This window comes from Phyllopteryx taeniolatus, chromosome 17 (genome assembly GCF_024500385.1).
Source record: "Phyllopteryx taeniolatus isolate TA_2022b chromosome 17, UOR_Ptae_1.2, whole genome shotgun sequence".
Classification (NCBI taxonomy): domain Eukaryota; kingdom Metazoa; phylum Chordata; class Actinopteri; order Syngnathiformes; family Syngnathidae; genus Phyllopteryx; species Phyllopteryx taeniolatus.
The window spans coordinates 19,926,360-19,946,004 of record NC_084518.1 but is presented as its reverse complement, the minus strand read 5'-3'; the positions used below and the strand labels follow the sequence as shown (position 1 = coordinate 19,946,004).

Below are 19,645 nucleotides of genomic sequence, written 5' to 3'. Positions count from 1 at the left end.
CTTCGCCTTGTACAGTGGGGCCTTCAGATGCAAGTTTAATTCGTTCCGTGACCAGGCTTGTTACTCGAAACGCTCGGATTGCAAATCTTTTACCATTGAAATGACCATTCCAGACCCCTCCAAAAAATACAAATCTAACACTTTTGTAATGTGCTTTTTAAAGCGAAAAATTGCACTACAATATTGTACATTAAAATAACAAAACATACAGTAATCAAATAGTTAAATCGAATGTAAATAAACAGTTAGCGTATGGTAATTAGCTTGTTGTGCGACTTGGCCACCGGGGGCAGTATAATACAGTCATGAAGGGGAAAAAAACAAGACTTTCGCAACTACTGCATTGTGAGTGACCTAGCACCTCTAAACTGCAGCAATATTAGTCGTTTTTCGCAGCGGATCATGAACGTTGTTGCTTATCTGTAGCTTGATTACGTCTAGCAAGCCATCAAAGAGTAACATGAACAACATGGTTGCCCTGTGCCCGCGCCCCCACGTCAATGCTGTATGCATCTACCTCTCACTCATCTCCTGTCTTATTACCGCTCCCAGTATTTGTCTTTCGCTCTCTCCTCTTTTTTCCCACTTCTGTCTCCAACTGTACCTCTCGCAGTATTTGTCTACCTCTCTCCTACTCCTACTCCTACCTCTCCCTCGCTCCACTATTTGCCTTTTTTTCTCTCTCTCTCCATGGCATTCACAGTGCCTGTCGCCCATCCGGGAGGAGGGCCGAAGTCATCCTGCCGGTGCTGCTGCTGCTGGAGGAGGAGGAGGAAGAGGAAAGGGGGGTGGTGGAGGTGGTGGGAGGAGGCTGACGGGCCAACGAGCTCCCTCTTCAGAGCCTTGCAGCAGCAGGAAGGATGGAGGCAGAGGAAGAAGGACATTTCTAAGCCTCCCAGTTCTAAGCCTCCCGGCACCAATCCGGCAATTCTGAAGGGAAGGATGCGAGTGGAAATGATCCGGGCCGCCCGTTTGCTGCAGGTAGACATCTTTTTATTCGTATGATGACGATGACGATGACGATGATAACACCTTATGAATGGGATGCGGAAAGGGCATGGATGGATGGGGCGGGAGGGGGAGGGGTTGCATAACAAGACGAGGTCGCTATTAATGCTGGCGACGTGGACGTGTGTGTCTTAGTTCCGTGACGTGACGAGTGCTCCGTGGGGGAAGAGGAGGAGGAGGAGGAGTAAGAGGGCCGGTTGGGGGGGCGTTGTGAAGGAAAATGTTGCCGGCTATGCAAGCAGGCCCGCGGCCTCCGTCAATTCTTTCCCTGCGTGCGCTGCTTCTTTCTACATGCAGCGCAAATAATCATCGTAACTATGATTGTTAATATTATAGTAGTATAAAGCAGGTCACCTTCATCTCCATGACAACAGCCTCTTCCTGTATAAGTACCCCCCTTTCCACCTCAAATAGTTGAGCCTGTTTTGTAACATGAGTTCCATGCTGCAGCTTGTTTTAAATAGAAACACAGTAGATCATTATTGATTTTTTAAAATTCTGCAGAAATCATATATATAAATTATAAATAATGATACGATACACAAGGGGTGTGCAACTTAGGGTCCGTGGGCCACATTCTGCACATTCTTCCGCATCGGTGTGAATGTGAGTGGTTGTTCGTCTATATGTGCCCTGTGATTGGCTGGCAACCGGTCCAGGGTGTACCCTCCTTCTCATGCCCAAAGTCAGCTGGGATAGGCCAATCACAGGACACGTACTGTATACACAAACCACCATTCACGGAAGGACAATTTAGTCTTCAATGGATGAATTTTGGGGAATGTGGGAGGAGACACAGGGAGAACGGTTTAAACTCGGTTTAAACTTGCTACAAAGTTTGTGTACCGTGCCAAATTTGGCCCAGGTCTACGAAACTGCATTTTTCATTTACCAGCGTGTTTTAAATGAAGGAAAATTGTGGTAATTTTGAAAGTGCGAAACTGTACATGTGTGTATTTTTATGGAACAGTTCTAACTGTTCAAGAGAGCGCTTGAAACGGTCCCAAGAACTGTCTTTGTTGTCACCACATTTGCACAGGTTTCTTAGTATTCAACATACTATGTGTGCATGGATAATGAATGAGTGAAAACGAGGCAATGTCACGTCACATCACCACTCAAGTCAGTGAGCCACCTCCCGACCATATGTTTTACATTAAATGCCCCCCAAGGCTTTTAATGTGAGACATATGGTCGAAACAATCGCATGGAGTAGTGGGCATGTGAATCTCATTTCATTTCAAAAAGTGATCCCGGAATAAAAGCTGTAATTGGTGTTATAATAAGGCTCCATCAGCCATTGTGCCATACACCTGCGTAAACAATCCCATTTTCTGTTTGCCAAAGCCCAATCCCCAAACAAAGGTCCCTTAGCAACGGCCGCCAGACGCTCCATCGGGCTTTAGGATTTTTGTACGACACCGCACAATGACGGCCATTGTCGTGGCCCACCGTCAATATATAGAAATGCTGTGGGAGCTCTGGTTTATGCAGCAAAAAATGTATGCTAACGTTGCCCTGCTCACTTTCCAGGTGTTCATTTGAAAGTATTATATATAATGACTTGTAGTTCTAGGACACGTAGAAGTGTTGCTTTAGCGTCCAATGCTACCATTTAGCCCCCATTTAGTTTGAGACCTGAAGGCTAATGTATTTAGCCAAACTTTACTCATTTATTCCCACTTATTCATACAAATGTATTCATTTAAATTCAATGTTATTCATCATGGAAGCAGTACAAGATTAAAATAGCAAAAAAAATCATACCTTTTTAAACCACAATTTTTGCCTCCAACTCGATTATTATCTCTTTTAAAGCCGCTTGGGCTAATATTGTAGGATAAACAGTATTTTATTTGCTCTTTAGAGTCACATTTACTTAACCTAATTCTAATATTTGCTTTTAGTTGGGCTACATGACTCCAACATGTATTAAATTGTGGTTAATGAACACAGAAAAGTGCTGCTTTAGTTAATTGCTAGATAGCCTCTATTTAGCTAGAGGCCCGTATACTAACATCTTCAGCCCAAGTCACTCAATCCCTTTTATCCGTACCAACATTTATTAAATTGTGGTTGATGGACATGGACCAATGTTTGCTTTAGCGTTCGATGCTACTAGTTAGCCTCCAGCCAGCTAGAGGCCCGTACGCTAATATCTTTAATTCAACGTCGCTCATTTATACCCATTTATGGAAAATGATAACATTCCTTTGGCCAAAAAGCATTTACAGTTAACTGGCTTTTCTAAGTTGTTTGTTGGAAGTTGTTTACACATATGTTCAACAAAATTAGCATAAGACTAGAAGAGCAGAGCCGTCACACCTGTATATATTTTCACTCACACCAATATTACCTCCTTTTTAAGCTGCTACAGCTAATACGCTAGGCTGAACAGTATGAGGCTATTATATGAGCTCTTTGGAGTCATTTTAGCTTCACCATTCTAAATACACAGTAAGTGTAATATTTGCTCTTCTTTTAGGTTATATAACTCAAAAATGTAAAAAGTTGCCAACATGTACCAATCTTCTCTTGAGCGTCCAATGCTACCAGTTAGCTTCCATTCAGCCAGAGGCCCGTAGGTGCTAATGTTTAATGCTGAGGTCGACACTGTCTTTTGAACATACGAAGTACTAACATCACATTTTGTGTGATTAAAAAAAAATAATGAAGCACACATTTTTATGCTGATTAAATAGCATTTTCTCCCCTATTCAACATCATGAGACTCATGTTATCCAATGCTGTGGCCCGTTCTAGAACATTCCTGCTATATTGTGGTCACATGATAGACAGAGCTGTGCGTTGCCATGGATACCAGCCGCTGTTCAAGCTCCAAATATTCCCCTGTGAATGGAGTTCACAAGGGCTTCAACACAGCCGTTTGTTCCACCGGTAAATCCACCGATAGGGTCTAAAAGCTCAAGAGGGAGGGGACAATACAAATGTCACGTGAAGGTCAAATCAGGAGTGCAAATGTATCGAAGTACAAAAGGGAAAAGTAAAAATGAATTTTTACTTTTAAATATATACAATACCCGTTTTGATAACTTGGCGCAACAACAGCAAAACTCTGCACACCTCTTCCATTAACTTCGAAAAACTAACTAAAAATCACTGGGCACAGCTTTGCTCAGGCCACTTTAAGGCACATAAAGACGTGCAACCGAAAAATTGGATGTTTTTTTTTTTTGCGGGGGCTAGGACGAATTATCCATCCATCCATTTTCTATACCGCTTTATCCTCACAATGGCATTCAAATTCATTTATGAAATTGTTTTGCTATATAGTGAACCTCCGCTAATAGCAAAAATACGGGAGTAATTGATGCTTTCCTAAAATGGTTCAAAATCGATGACTTTTTCAGAAAATAACGCTAGATAGGTTTCCCCCAAAAATCCGTAAATAGGTGATACCGCAAATGGCGAACAGTGAATATGGAGGGATTCACTGTACACAAGCTTGTTCTCGTAATGGATTAATCTTGTGAGTCAAGAAAAATCTACTTAAATACAGTAACAAAGTTTTTGTACTGTCTCACCGCTGGAAAGTTGATCGCCACTGATGCCTTTTGCGTTACTTCCGCAGCCTTGAATACATTCAGATCCCCCATGGAGCAGGATGTGGAGAGCCCAGCCATCAGCAGACACTCCAAGTTCGGCGAGCCGGCCGGCAAGGATCTGCCCAAACAGCTGGCAGCGATGGACCGGGCCCGGAAGGTCCAGCGCTACGTCCAGAAAGACGGCAAGTGCAACGTCCACCACGGCAACGTGCGCGAGACGTACCGCTACCTGACAGACATCTTCACCACGTTAGTGGACCTCAAGTGGTGCTTCAACCTCTTCATCTTCGTCCTGGTGTACACGGTCACGTGGCTCTTCTTTGGCTTCATGTGGTGGCTCATAGCATACCTGCGGGGGGACCTTGACCACTTAGCGGACAACCTTTGGACTCCGTGTGTCAATAATCTTAATGGGTTCGTATCAGCCTTTTTGTTTTCCATCGAAACAGAAACCACCATCGGTTACGGATACCGAGTCATCACAGACAAGTGCCCAGAAGGGATCCTTCTGCTCCTGATCCAGTCTGTGCTCGGATCTATCGTCAATGCCTTCATGGTGGGCTGCATGTTCGTCAAGATCTCGCAGCCTAAGAAGCGCGCTGAGACGTTGGTGTTTTCCACCAACGCCGTCATCTCCATGAGAGACGGACGCCTGTGCCTGATGTTCCGGGTCGGGGACCTGCGCAACTCGCACATCGTGGAGGCCTCCATCCGGGCCAAGCTGATCAAGTCTAAGCAGACCAAGGAGGGTGAGTTCATCCCCCTGAACCAGACGGACATAAACGTAGGCTACAACACGGGCGACGACAGGCTCTTCCTCGTGTCGCCGCTCATCATCTGCCACGAGATCAACCAGAACAGTCCATTCTGGGAGATCTCACCGGCCCACCTGGCCAAGGAGGAGCTGGAAATAGTCGTCATTCTGGAGGGCATGGTCGAGGCCACGGGTAAGTCGCCTCGCACGAGGGGTGTAGAGATTTGGATGTACTCTATTTATGCACTAACACAGGACTATGGACTTACAGATAAGGACGGTCAGAAGCGGCCGTACAGACCACAAGGCACACAGACATGAACTGAGAGACAGACTGACTGATAGGGACGTGCAGACAGAGGTGGGTGACTGACAGACTGCTTGACCAATCAGAACAAGAGGACGGACGGACGGATGGATGGACGGACAAAAACTGGTTGATGAATGGATGGACGGATGGAACAATACGAACAGGCGGATCGACAGGTAAGAACAGTTGGGCAGTGAGACGGACAGACTGACAGAGATGGATGGACAGACAGATAAAAACAGTTGGGCAGACTGACTGACAGATTGGAACAGGTGGACGCGCAGCTGGATTAACGAACTGATAGATAATGATGGATGGACAGATCTACAGATAAGAACAGATGTTGAATGAGAGACAAGCACAGGTGGACGGACTGAAGGATAGCGAGGGACGAACTGACCATTCTGTCAGGCGAATGGACGGACTAACTTATGGATAGACAAACTGACTAACTAAAACAGGTGCACAGACAGACGGATTGACAGATGGTGACCGACAGATAGCGAAGGACTGACTGACTGATCGATACGAACGGGTGGAAAGACGGACGAATGGAAGTGTACAGTCACTGCCGATCCTTCCCCTGTCCTCAGGCATGACGTGCCAGGCACGGAGTTCATACGTGAGCAGCGAGATCAAGTGGGGCTACCGCTTCACGCCCGTGCTCACGCTGGAGGACGGCTTCTACGAGGTGGACTACAACAGCTTCCACGACATCTACGAGACCAACACGCCGGCTTGCAGCGCCCGCCAGCTGGCTGACATGAACGGTCGCGCCCGCCTGCCCCTCACTTGGTCCATGGCCAGCAAGCTGAGCCAGCAGGGCCTGGCGCCCGAGGCCGAGCGCCAGGACCCGCGGACTCAGCGCAACGGAGACGTCGCCAACGCCGAGACCGAGTCCAATGTGTAGCTACTGCTCCACACGCACAGTCCAGTATTTGACCAGTAGTAATAGGAAAAAAAACTAGATGCCGTGTTCAGGTCTCACTGACCACGAGATTGCTCTTATTTTTTCTATTACAATATTCCTATAGGGATGTTTGCATATTAATTATTTTTGTACATAATGTGAGATGCTTTGGACTCCTCGTTTTTGGGTTTGCCGTGTGAATATTTGACAGATGTTTGATACTAACGCACTGGTTTAGCTTGGGCCTGTACATAATCTATGCCTTATTTACTGTCGACTGTCAAGCTTTTATTTTCACAGATGTACACCAACCGGCCACAACATTAGGCACACCTGCACAATCTAAGGACTTCGGATGAAAGAGTATTGAAAAAAATCAAAGTTTAAAATAAATATACATTTGCATTTTTTTATTGAATAGTTTATTTACTTTATTTGTATTTAATATATTTTTTGATTATTAATCTTACCTTTCGTCAAGGGTTAGTTAGGTTCTCCTACATTGATGCGAATGAAAGTGTTACCTTTGTTCTATAAAGGGCTAACTATATGTTTATTATTATTACTATAGCATGCCAGTATGCTGAGAGCATCACTAATATAAATAAATATATAACATTCTTGAAAAATAAAAAGCACATTTAATAAGAGTATGTAATATATACTACTATATATACAATTTAAAAAGAACACTATTTATGTATACTGTACTGTATATTTCATGGACATAACGTGCAATACGCTTTATATATTTAAAAAATACAACGATAAAATATTAAAAAATAATTAAATAAAGAAAGAAATTGTATAATGTAGATTAATTTTTTTTAATTTTGGGGTGAGCTTTATTTAGCTACATTAGAAGGATAACTATTAGAAAGTCCTCAATGATAATGAACCTATAATGCAGAAAATAACCCAGCAGATATCCTCAAATCCCCCCAAATTCTGATTTCTAAAACGCAATCGGGTTCCAATAACCAACTAAAACTAAAACTAGTTGCTGTTGAGCGGAATCTCCACATTCCCAAAACCATCATTTCTCCCAAAAATTGAAAAGAACATTTCAAAAACTGCCTCATTTTCAAAGATCTTGAGCTTTTTAATATTTTAGATTGATTAATTAATTTGTAAAAATAACAGACCCACGTTGGGACCGACTAATAGTATTAATTTGTGAAAAAATATAAACTGACCACATTTGGTCAAAGGCTTCCACCTGATTTATTGTGACTGTAAAGTTATCAATTGTGACTTGATTTCTCATATTGGATCCAATTAAGACTGTGCTGGTGTGCCTAATGACGTGTCCCATGTGTGTTTTAGCATGTACAAACATGAATTAATCCTGTATGGTGTGTTTTATTTCTTGTGTCCGGCGGTAAAGGAGACGCACACGCAATCTCCACTTTGGAAAACCAATGACAAGCTCTTACTTTGAAGCCCCTCCCCTTCTCTCTCTGCGCCCCGCCCCCTGCCACCAGCTGCTTGCGGAACGTTCCGCATACTCGGCACTTCCTGCGGAAAGCCATGACTTTGACCTGCCCTTTAAAAAAAATAAAAAAAAAATAAAGCCTTTTCACACTTTTTTTGCACATCAGAGAGAGAGCTCGTCGCTGTTGCAGTTAAAACCCCAAACCCTTAAACCTCTCGAAAAAAACAAACAAAAACTCACGCTTCACCTAACAGTATGATAATAACTAATAATAAATAAACTGTTACTTGCATATGTGTTTTGTGAAACTGTGTTATTGTGTCATGAAGAAACCACATCCGGGATCCATGTTTAAAGGTCCTTTTTCTTTGTTTAATTACATTTTTAAAAAAATCTATTTTACAGCATTTTCATTCGCGTCAATTATAATACTGCAGTGTTTAATGCCAATGTAAATACATGCACAGTACATACTTTTGAGGACTAAAATTACTACCCTACTGTATTTTAATATTGGTCATAATGATGGTCCTTGGAGAGTGCAGTTTTAGGTAGTAATTGGTGTAAAAAGTCTGAGAACTACTGTTGTAAATGAGACAATAAACGCGATGATAAACACGTTAAATTCGTCTTTTAAAATTCTGCCTTTAAAAAGTATGTTGTTTATATTTATTAGGCTGATTTTTCAAAGATGAATTGAACGTTTATCATAGCCTTTCTTGTCTTATTTAGCAAAAGGAACAAAAAGTATGTTCTTTTTTTATTATTTGTTTCTTTTATTAAATAAGGGGGGGGGGGGAATACTACAATAACCACATTGGTAATTTCATGTTTGAAAAATCTGCTTTTTTTTTTTTTTTTAATTTAAATATAAATACTTTTTGTATGTGAGTTGTCCTATTTTTTGTTTTGCTAAATATACCAACAAACAATATATTAAACATACAGAAAAAGTAAATTCATCTTTAAAAAATTCTACCATTCAAAATGGAATACTGGACTTATTGAGCAAATGAAACAAAATATGGAATCAAGCACATACTTTTTAGTCTCTTTTGCTAAATAAGGTAACAAGCACTACAGTATCATAAACAAACTGGTCAACGCAAGTTTAAAAAAAAACTGCCTTAAAAAAAATTTTAAACATACTTTTTAAAGGCACAATTTTCAAATTTAACAATAAGTTTAATTTAATTGTTTGTTGCCTTCTTTAGCAAAATAGACACCAAAGTATGTTTTTTTTTTTTTTTTTTAAAGCAGATTTTCCGAAACATTTGAACACTATGTTCATTGTAATGACACCTTTTTCGCAAATGGATTTTTAAAATGAATTAACACTACTTTTTTTTATACAGCTCTTGTATTGGATCGTTCCCTGCAAAGATGTACGTAATAATGTGGCCTTTTGTAAAGATACCTCCCCACCTCCCAAAACAAATAAAAAATACAAAATTTAAATGCAGCTCAAAGTTAAATAAGTGAAAAAATACAATCAATTAAAAAAAAAAAAACAAATGGCAGCGTTAGCCCAATCCCGCGTTCAAGTGTGTGCAGTTTAGAGTGAGGCTACAGCACGTGTAGTGGAGTTAATCATTAAACCCTAAAAGGCTAATAAACTGTAATGTGAGGACATTTCCAAGCGGGAGTGTAATGTTTGGACTCCATTACCCAGCAAACACCTGTGGCGCGAGAGGCTCGGGGAGCAGGTCGGGGTCGGCGTTGTCGGCGGCGGCCACGGCAGGCCGGCTCACGTTCAGCGGGTGTTTCTCCAGAGCGTCCTGCACCTCGCGCCGCACGCTGTCGGGCCAGGACAGCAGCTCGGCCCGAAGCCTGCGGGCCGCCTCCGTCAGCGTCTCCTGGCGCCTGCTCAGGCCCGACAGGAGGTCCAGGTTACGCTGGAGCTGGGCCAGCGCGGGGTTGGGGGCCGGGGGGTCCGGCCCCGAGTCCTGGGCGGAGGGGCGGTTCCGGTCGGAGTGCGGCGAGGCGTGGCCCGACATGTAGGACTGGAACTCCTCCGGAGTGAGGTTGAGGGACTGGGCGTCCAGCTTCTCGATAAAGGCCGCCGCGCAGCACTGGACAAAAACAACAAGGCGCACGATTACGCTTTGGGACACTTGGGAGAACCTGATCTGAGGACGCCATCTTTGTGGAGCTTGTTCCATTATGTCTGCCGTCTTTGTAGATTTATTTTTTTTTTTTTTACATTGTGTCCCCAATGTTTGTTTGTTTGTTTGTTTTTTACATCATATCCAAGTTTGTGGATTTTATTTTTTACACCATATCTGACAAGTTTGAGGATTTTTTTGCATCATGTCCATCAAACTTTTTTTTTTTTTTTTTTTTTTTACAGTGTCCCCAGTGTCTGTGGATTATTTTTTGTTTACATAGTTTTTTACTTCATGCCCACCATGCCTGAGGAATTCTTTTTACATTATGTCCATGACGTTTGTGGATTTTATTTATTTATTTATTACATCATGTCCGCTGTGTTTCTGGAGTTTGTTGCATCATGTTCATGGAATTCTTGTATTATTTATTTTTTTATTACATCAAGTCAGCCATGTTTTTTTAGTTTGTTTTTTTACATAATTTCCACCATGTTTGTGGATTTTTTCTTTTTACATCATGTCTGCTATGTTTGTTGATTTTTAAGATTTTTTTACATCACGTCTGCCATTTTTTTTTTTTTTTATAAACATATTTTGTGGATTTTTCTTTTTACAGTATGCGGCGTGTGTGGCAGCATGGTTGCCATATATGTAGAACGTGTGGCAACCTATCCACCATGTTGATGGCGTTAATACTCAATAAGCAATTTAACTATTAAGAAAAGTGCAAAACAAATTCGATTATTACATCATGTCAGCCATATTTGTGTGGAGTGTGTCGCAACCTGTCCACCATGTTTGTGGAGTGTGTAAACGGTTTCTAATTGTGTTAATTGCAGGCTCTTTCATTTGCTCCGCTCGTTCGTGGCTCACATCAACGGTGTCAGCTGTCGTCTGGTCTGTCTCTAGGCAACAGACTGACTGTGGCGCAACAGTAGCGTGTCTGCCTCCTGATCAGAAGGTTGCGTGTTCAAATCACATCAGGTTCATTACCTGATTTTTTTGGGCTTGTTTATTTACGTAAACAACACCGCCTCATAATCCTAACATCGATTAAAATTGTATCACTCGCTTCAAATGACAATTTGTAGCTTACAGCTCATTACGAGAAAAACTCGTGAAGTTGCGGCCCTCGTAACGCCATGTTGTTTTGTTGTGCAATTAATTCAAAGCGGTGCGGAAGGAAAGCCGACCAGGTTAGTGAAGTAGTATCCGTCTTCGCCGGTCATCAGCCTGCTGGGGTTGCAGAAGCGTGTGATGTACTGGATGTTGGACTGCAGTCTCGGCGGGTTGGCCTTGAGGACGATGTAGATGAGCGCGGGCAGGAAGTCGTCGGCCGACGCCGGCTCGCTCTTGGTGCTGCCGATGGCGGCGAAGATGTGCTTGCTGCAGCGCGTCACGCACGCAAGCTTGTCCCGGGGAACCTTCTTTGAGTCCATCTCGATGATGTCTGGATTGGTGGTTAGAAATACGTGGTTGTAGACCATCGTAATAGAAAGTATAGCAGGGGTTTCTTTTAGGTAAGGTGTTTAAAAAAACAGGTATTACAGATGAGGCCCTTATTGGAGGAAATACGGACAGCAGATTTCGAATAAGACTAAGGGGAAGTTACCCGTGATGGCTTTGACCACGTTCTCTGAGGCTTCAGGAATCTCCTCATCCATGGGCACACAAAGCATGTGGATGTTCACCCAGTGGAGAGCTCTGCGAGCCAAACAATAAACAAGCATTGAGGCAACAGAAGCAAAAACCCAACACGCGGGACACCCACCTGATCCTGTTCTGCATGGCCAAGTCCTTCTTCTCGTCGTCGGTGGTCTCTGGGCAGAAGACGCTTTTGTACAGACGAGTCATGATGTACTTCTCCACCTGGTCCATCACCTGCTCCACTGCCTCGGAGGAACCTGCACGAACGTAACAGTCGCCGCGTTCGTCCTATTGCTGCTGTCCGGAATGAGAAGATGTCTTCTCCGCCCCACCTTTGAAGTGACCCATCAAGCGCTCTGCCAGGCCCTGGTAGAAGTCCTGAACGCACTCCGACACTTCTTCTGCGCTCAGTTCCTGAAACAAATCAACATAAGATGAGCGTATCGCATATATTTGTGGAATGCGTTGCAACATGTCCACCACATTTGTGGAATGTGTTATAATACTTGTTTGCCATGTTTGTGGAATACGTTACAGTGCGTCAACCATGTTTATGGAATGTGTGTTGCAGCATGTCAGACATGTTTGTTGACACACCCAATTCCACATGCAGGCCTATTATCAATGACACATTGCGCGGTGGTCACCTTCTTGCCCGACACGCTGAGCAGGAAACTGCGGCACTGCTTGTGGATCTCCCGGCCGGGCCGCTGCAGGTTCTTCAGGAACTCCATGAAGTCCTTGGACACCTGGTCCGAGTCGAAGCTGGCATGGCGGCCCATGGAGGGGCTGCTCGTCTTCACCTCCGGTGAGTCTGGTGAGGGATGAAAAAAAAAAAAAAAAAAAAGTCAAGAAAAATGTCCCGTGCTGGTTTGAGACTTAGATTCCGATTGCTCCATTATCAGATTGTCGCCTATCTGTGGACCAAGCGTGTGGACTTTGCCTTCTTGCTATCTCCTTGACACTATAGAACATTTCACCATGATGTCACATGGACTTCCGGGTGGCAAAATACCCTGTGGCCTATTGTTTACAATTAATTACCTCATCAATTATTGACGAATTAAGCAATTCCCGCTTCATCCGATTTAAAAGTTTTCCCTTGCATTTTGTCCCAGTTCGTTCCACCCGCACCTTTCTTGGAAGCGCTGCGCGACGACGGGCTGAAGAACTTCTTGACGGTCGTCACTTTGCGCGTCTTCTCATTGGTTTTCTTCTCCTCGAACTTGGAAAAGGCTCCGAGCGAGGACTGGGACGGGTGCGACGGCGGCGGCGTGGCCTGGGCCTGGGCTGGCGCGCCGTGACTGCTGGCGTACGCGGCCGCCTCCTCCTCACGCTGCAACCTCGGAGAGGGACAGAGCGCAATTTACGTCACTAACGACCGAATTTCCACAGACATAATGCAGAAAAAATTAACACCTCACCTTAAATTAACAAAAGGGAAAGTAAAAAAAAATAATAAAAATGACATCATACCACTAGTTGACTGTATTTAACTTTAACTCGTGTAGCGTGACCAAAGTGACACAGTGGTGGTGTTTAACATCATTATTAAATTGACATAATAACTAATACAAATTATATATTGTAATATATAATGCAAATTTTAAATTAAAAAAAATACTCAGTAAAAACTACTACAGATAAAAGATCACTACATACTGCTGTAATAATATACAATAATAATTACTAAGTACTGTTCTCCAAATTACATATTTGAAAAATTAATAATGTAATAATAGAAACAATATATTATATATAATATAATTAATATAACATAACAACCAACAATTTATTTATTTTTTTTAAATATAACAATATGAAGAAAATACATACACAATCCACAAATATTTTTTTTGCATTTAAAAAAATATAATATATAATAAATGTATCATATGATTATTAATAATAGCAGTCCACATACTGTATTTTTATGTATTTCAACTGAAGGCTTCTGCTCTCCCGAACGCCTTACCTCTAATAAATATTCTGTAGTTTAGTAACTTCCACTATCGTCGTCATATGGTAAAAAGTAATCATTTTTTTAACTAGCGGCACCTAAAGGATTGGAGGTGCAGTACAGTTACTTTGAGGAAATGGTATATATATATATATTTTTTTTTTTTTTACAATAATAAGTCCTACTTTTCGGCCAAGGCCCAGTCGTCCTGGATCTGCTTCTGGCGCACCCGTTGGTACTCCTCCCTCCAACACTTGGAGCATAGTCCTTGCCAGGCGGCATTACCATAGTAACCGCATCCCTTTTTGCACAGCAGCTCCGACTGGTCCACGTGGATGCCGCGACGCTCTGTCTTCTGACTCATACTGTAAAAATAAATAAATAAATGAATAAATATACGGATATATTTTTTTTTCTTTTTTGTGTGTGTGAAAAATTAGAATTCTGCGAGCACACAAAAGGGCAGGGGTGGGGGAACTACGTAAACCCGACGTGATTTGAAAACGCAACCTTCTGATCTGCAGTTAGATGCGCTATTGTTGCACCACAGACTCCAAGTAACATTGATGTCCCATCACAAAAAAAAAATTTAAAAAATGTAATATTGTACTGTAACTGCATATAGACGGCGGCAAAGGACTACTTTTGTCTAAATGAAGCTCCTCAACTCAATTTAACAGTTCCATGACACCACATGCCAAGATGCAATACCATCACTGATTTGGCCTGAATATAAAAACAGCGGTGAAGCACTGTACTATTGTACTGTATTTAGTGTGTATTTATACATTATATTTATATGTATATATGGAATAGGGAGATTTATACATTTCCCAAACAGATGCTCTACTAAACGACAAGGCTCCCCATTTTCCTGGTATTTGACAATTGCTACAATATGCAGTGGTGATTGTGTTATATTGACCTCCATGCATTTCTAACTTTGGCCTCGAAGCATCTGTAAACATGTTTACGTTGCAATTACACCTTTACTGACATGTTGCTTACGTCAGCGGCACGCTGCGGCTAAACCGGAGTACCGGAGGACGACCAGGAGGGCGGCAAGCCGTGCACTTTCATGACATTCTTGACCCAAAAAAATCGTCACCTGTTATGTTTTGAAGGCCAAATGCAGATGATGTTCTCTTCTTTATGCTCCGATTGCGGCCAACTTTGCAGCACACGACGACGAGCTTCTTGGAGACTCTTCTTCGAGATATTGCGGCAAATTTAAAAGACGATCCTCGGAAAAGGATTGCTTGCTCCTATGAATGCGGAATATAGCGAGCTATGCCCCATTGTACTTATTTTATTGGGTCCATGAGCTATCAGACCTCAGGGAGGGAATTGGAGCGTGACGTCACGATGTACCGGAATACCAGGATGTTGTGATCAGGAGGTCACGTGATTGGCGGACTTGCCGAGTGACTTTCGTTTGGTTTTTTTCTTCTTCTTAAACGCAAAGGTCTCATGTAGTTTTACGAAGGAAAAATACAGTATTGTGCCACGAATAGAAAGTGCTAATGTTCAGAAAATAACGCATCTTTTTGTTTTAAGTCGTCATTGCATTTCGACTATAATCTTGTAATATTACGGAGATTTTTTTCCCCCAGAAAATACCACGAATCTACGATCTATACATAAATACTTTTGTTCTCGAGAAAATACTACTTTATTCCCGTTTTCCTTATTTTTTCCCCCTAAAATGGCAGCTTCGGTATACGCATGCGCAGTAATGATTGGTAGCGGAGGACCAGATCACGTGATTCGTGAGTCGTTGTCTTTTTTGCAAAGTTCTTGTGTATTTTTAAGAAGGAAAATGTCGTATTATGCTACGCCTGTGTACGCCTTTATCACTCGAAAATACTGCCTTCTATTACTTTACTATCATATTATTGCGACCTTTTTAAATATGACTTTATTCTCGTAAATCTACGACTTTTTTCTCCCCAAAATCCGATTGTTGCACATGCGCAGTATTGATTTACAGTCAATGTATTCCTGTTGTAGTGGGGTAGGTCAAGTTAGACTTTTTATTTATTTGTATTTTTATTTTTGTTATTGAACATCGATGATTGGATTTAGATGGCAAATTTGACGCACAGTTGATTGCATTACCAAACGTTGTGCAAATAACCACCGTTACTGGTTGTGCTCTGATCTTTTTAAAATATATTCATCGTAATAATGGATACAGTTGTACGTTATTGGTTCAGTACAATGTAGTTCAGTATTAGTGGAGAAACTTGCATAACACAGACTGGTAAATGTAAAAGTACTGATTCAATGTACGTACATTTTACATTTGCTAGTTTTTTCTACACCCAGAAAATGCGTCTCCCCCTGCTTTAGAGTGCCTCGTTGTTGGCGGTGAGTGCATGCATGCCACGGGGAATAGCAAGGGCGCGGGGGGTCGATTTTATTGTTATTCTTTTTTTAAGTTCGACTCGACAGCCATAGCGTGCGGACTGGGGCTTCAGGCTGGTGCGGCTGCTTTAGAGCGCCTCGTTATCGGCTGTGAGCGCACACATAGTCGCGATAGTATTTGATTGACAGTTGACAGTTATGCGGGGCGTGGTTTCAGCACATTCACCATTTGTGAGCGGAGAGTACGACGTGATCTTCCGCGATTTGGAAGCCTCGTTTTACGTAAACAACACCGCCTTTTACAGGTTTGTCAACAGCGTTCTTCTCTATGATGGGTCAAATTTACAATCCATTATTTTCACTTTGAAGACTACAGTAACAGAGTATTATAGTGCTTGGTTACTTCCCACCGCCGTTTGCCACTGCACACTGTGTGATGTTCCGATGACTGACGTCATTTTGACTGTAAGTAAACACGCACAAGGTCAGAAATACTGTGGACTAACACGAGCTTGTTTTCACGCAGGCACACAAGCGGTTGTGCGGCCATGATCCTGCTGGGCCCCAGTCTGTGCCTTCCCTCGCAGGCCACCGTCCAGGAGCTCTTCCTGGCGGCCCGCGACGCCAACGTGGTCCCGGACATCTCCCTGGACCCGGTTCTCACCGCCTTCCTGTGCCTGGACTCGTCGGCTGCGCTGCAGCACCAGTACGCCTCGCTGCAGAGGAGCCTGAGCGAGGCGCAGCAAGCGGCGTTCGGCCTCCGCCTCAACCGAGAGCTCGGGGGCGGCAGGGTCACGCGCGGGGGCGTCGGCGTCGTAGCGCTGGCTTTGTCCTTGCTGCTGGACCACGTTGCGCAACAAGTAGATATAACTGCTCATTAGTGCTTATATAGGTCATTTTGAAGTCATTTGTATAATTACGGTAAAGACAACAAGCGTGTGATAAACAACAAAGAGTGCCAATATTTTTGAGCATGACTGTACTTTCTATTATATATATTTGTAAAAAAAAAAAAAAAAATCTTTCCTACTATTCTGGCATTTAACAAATCTTTTTTTTTTTGCTAATCCTAATTGAACTAAAACAGAAAAAGTGTCGTCTGATTTCATGTCAAACATTCAAGAAAAAAAAGCATAATCTGTCTTTTTATAGTCGTCGTTATAGCATGACTTTCAATAAAGTCTATTTTATTCTTTTTTTTGTTTTGTTTTTATTCCTCCATTAGTTTAGAGGCAACAGTTCAGCAGAGGCTATCCAATCGCCTCTGACATGCCCGTCCGGGAAGATTTTTGGCATCGCAGTCTCTTCGAGAATCGGCGGGATTGCACAAAACTACCTGAACCTGATCCCGGGCATCGCCAACGACCAGGACATGATGGCCGAGACCACGGAGATCTACGACAACTGGCTTAAACTGGAAATGCTGGACCATTACCAGAGGATGACCAATAAGAAGAGGATGAGTTCAGTGTCCATGCAGCAGTGGTTGACCGGAGCCGCACTTCATCTCCACATGAGAATCCACCAGGTCAGTAAACATTTTTGGAAATGGATTTCCTGTCTTGTGTTTTGGTATTTGGGTTTTTAGGATTTTAAATACAAATTTACTGTATTTTTTTTAAATGGTCATTAATACTTACTGGTTAATAATTAGTGGTTTTTAAATTTTTAATTCAACAAAATTTACTGAATTTTTTAAATGGTCATTAATACTTACTGGTTAATAATTAGTGGTTTTTAAATTTTAAATTCAACTAAATTTATTGTATTTTTTTAAATGGTCATTAATACTTACTGGTTAATAATTAGTGTTTTTTAAATTTTAAATTCAACTAAATTTACTGTATTTTGGCTTTTTTAAACTTAAATAACGTTTTTTTTATTTTTATGTAGTCATTATTTCTCTATAAATTTAAATTATTTCCTGTGTTTTAACTTAATGATTACATATCTTTTCATGCAATAATTATGTATTTAGATATTTGGAATGTAAATAATTTTATCATACTTTATATTTTTTAAATAATTTTTTAATACATTAATTATTAGTAAAGAAATTAGAAATGTAAATAATTTTACTGTTCTTTAGGTTGTGTTTACCCTTATTGGTTACTTTTCTATATTAATCATTTGTTTATAAATCAGCAATTTTGAATTTTTATTGTAATTTCTTCATCCTGTGTTTTTGTTTTCATTATTTTACTGCACTAACTATCATGAATATTTGTAACTAAAAATACATTAACATTGTCATTATTCTTGTTATAATTTAGTTTTTCATCTTTATTTGTATTGTATTTTATTTTTTATTCTTACTTTTACCTTTATTGTGAAAAATGTTCAACTGTCTTTTTTAAAAAAAATCTTTTTATTTGACTGGACAGCACCATTCTTATTATTTTGGTGACGATGAGGATGATGACGATTATATCAATAATAGTAGTGTTAATGTTTATTTATGTATTTATTATTTATTTGCTTGTAGGTTGTTTTTTTTTTTGCTTTAGTTTTATTTTATGTATGGGCTGACAATTCCCAACACTTTTTTTTTTTTTTTTTTACTTAAAACTTTATTTGAACTATTTTTCGATTATTCTTTTTTTTATCTCTTCAATTATTTACATTTTTCTGCACGACATGACCCGGGGGGGTTCATAGTGCACCTTTGCTTATTGTTTCACCAGGTTCGTCTTCATTCTGTGCCATTTGGTTCAGCGGAGTCTCTTCGTCTGTCCTATAAGACGGCCTTAAACCGTCTGGTGCAGGGTTACGTCGTCTACCTTCACAGGAACATTCGGGAGACCGCACCATCACCGCCGCAGCGTCGCCCGTCCGAGACAGGCCGCACGACCAACTGGACCCGCTCCAGTGAGATGTCCTTTAACATGAGCCAAGCGGATACATCCAATGAGACGACCCGCGGCGGAGCTCGTAAAACAGATGACTTTGCTTCAAAAGAGGGTCTTCTGGTCATCGAGCCGGGCACAAACGTGAGTCACGGCGTGCGGCATCACCCCTGCGAGTCTCCGGCCATACAGCAAGCTTTGGTGACGCGAATCATAAACGCGCAGGACCTGGAGCAGAGCAGAAGCTTTTTCCTGTACCCCAAAAAAGTCTTCCAACGACTGCTCGCACAGGAGGATGCTTTTGAGCTCACAAATTAAATTGAATGCTTCTGTTGTTATTTTTGACTGCTGTATCACCTGAATTTTCCATAATCTGGTTTATTTTACATGTTTGTATGTGCTATCTCATTTAATCTTCCATATCCAACATGATTATTAATATGCATGGACATATAACGCTGGTTACCATGCAGTTAACCAATTTATTTGTCTTTATGTATAGCATACCGCGTCCTATGTGATTGTCCCATGTGTTATTTTGTTTTTATGGGTGTCTATGTAAAAGGGGGATGGAAGACAAAATAAAATTCAAGTTTTCTTATTTTATTCTAACTAATTGCATATATACTTCGACTTGTGTTTGTATTTTGCGATTTTATATTTCATTTTACAATTTTTGGGAACCGCAGCGTCGCAATAACGATTGCCTATAGGTGGCGACAAGTTTCAGTGGA

At 41.6% G+C, this 19,645-nt stretch overlaps 3 protein-coding genes across 9 annotated transcripts; 2 read left to right on the top strand and 1 right to left on the bottom strand.

Annotated features, from left to right (window-relative positions):
* Positions 1–122: 122 nt before the first annotated feature.
* Positions 123–8,275, top strand: kcnj6 (potassium inwardly rectifying channel subfamily J member 6). 3 transcript variants are annotated; one of them, XR_009785036.1, is made up of 3 exons: positions 123–981; positions 4,601–5,814; positions 6,232–6,368. XR_009785036.1 is itself a non-coding variant. In XM_061750781.1 (3 exons), exons 2-3 carry the CDS (start codon positions 4,624–4,626, stop codon positions 6,546–6,548), a joined length of 1,215 nt encoding a protein of 404 aa, XP_061606765.1. In that variant the 5' UTR covers positions 123–981; positions 4,601–4,623; the 3' UTR covers positions 6,549–8,275. The 3 variants fall into 3 exon arrangements, 2 of the variants coding, with proteins under 2 accessions (XP_061606765.1, XP_061606766.1); XM_061750781.1 differs by having other exon boundaries at positions 4,601–5,521; positions 6,232–8,275; XM_061750782.1 differs by having other exon boundaries at positions 4,601–5,521; positions 5,600–6,374.
* A 272-nt stretch (positions 8,276–8,547) lies between these two features.
* On the bottom strand, positions 8,548–15,064 carry rabgef1 (RAB guanine nucleotide exchange factor (GEF) 1). Of its 2 annotated transcripts, none has more exons than XM_061750774.1 (9): positions 14,807–15,064; positions 13,884–14,063; positions 12,873–13,074; positions 12,386–12,552; positions 12,071–12,152; positions 11,863–11,995; positions 11,704–11,795; positions 11,285–11,541; positions 8,548–10,055 (listed from the first exon to the last, which is right to left on the bottom strand). In XM_061750774.1, exons 2-9 carry the CDS (start codon positions 13,959–13,961, stop codon positions 9,648–9,650), a joined length of 1,419 nt encoding a protein of 472 aa, XP_061606758.1. In that variant the 5' UTR covers positions 13,962–14,063; positions 14,807–15,064; the 3' UTR covers positions 8,548–9,647. The 2 variants fall into 2 exon arrangements, with proteins under 2 accessions (XP_061606758.1, XP_061606757.1); XM_061750773.1 differs by having other exon boundaries at positions 12,873–13,081; positions 14,807–15,061.
* LOC133466779 (uncharacterized) lies at positions 12,415–19,523 on the top strand. Of its 4 annotated transcripts, XM_061750779.1 has the most exons (5): positions 15,484–16,370; positions 16,435–16,530; positions 16,592–16,925; positions 17,291–17,593; positions 18,750–19,523. In XM_061750779.1, exons 3-5 carry the CDS (start codon positions 16,614–16,616, stop codon positions 19,227–19,229), a joined length of 1,095 nt encoding a protein of 364 aa, XP_061606763.1. In that variant the 5' UTR covers positions 15,484–16,370; positions 16,435–16,530; positions 16,592–16,613; the 3' UTR covers positions 19,230–19,523. The 4 variants fall into 4 exon arrangements, with proteins under 4 accessions (XP_061606761.1, XP_061606764.1, XP_061606763.1 ...); XM_061750777.1 differs by lacking the exons at positions 15,484–16,370; positions 16,435–16,530 and adding an exon at positions 12,415–12,546; XM_061750780.1 differs by lacking the exons at positions 15,484–16,370; positions 16,435–16,530 and adding an exon at positions 15,109–15,467.
* The last annotated feature ends 122 nt before the right edge of the window (positions 19,524–19,645 follow it).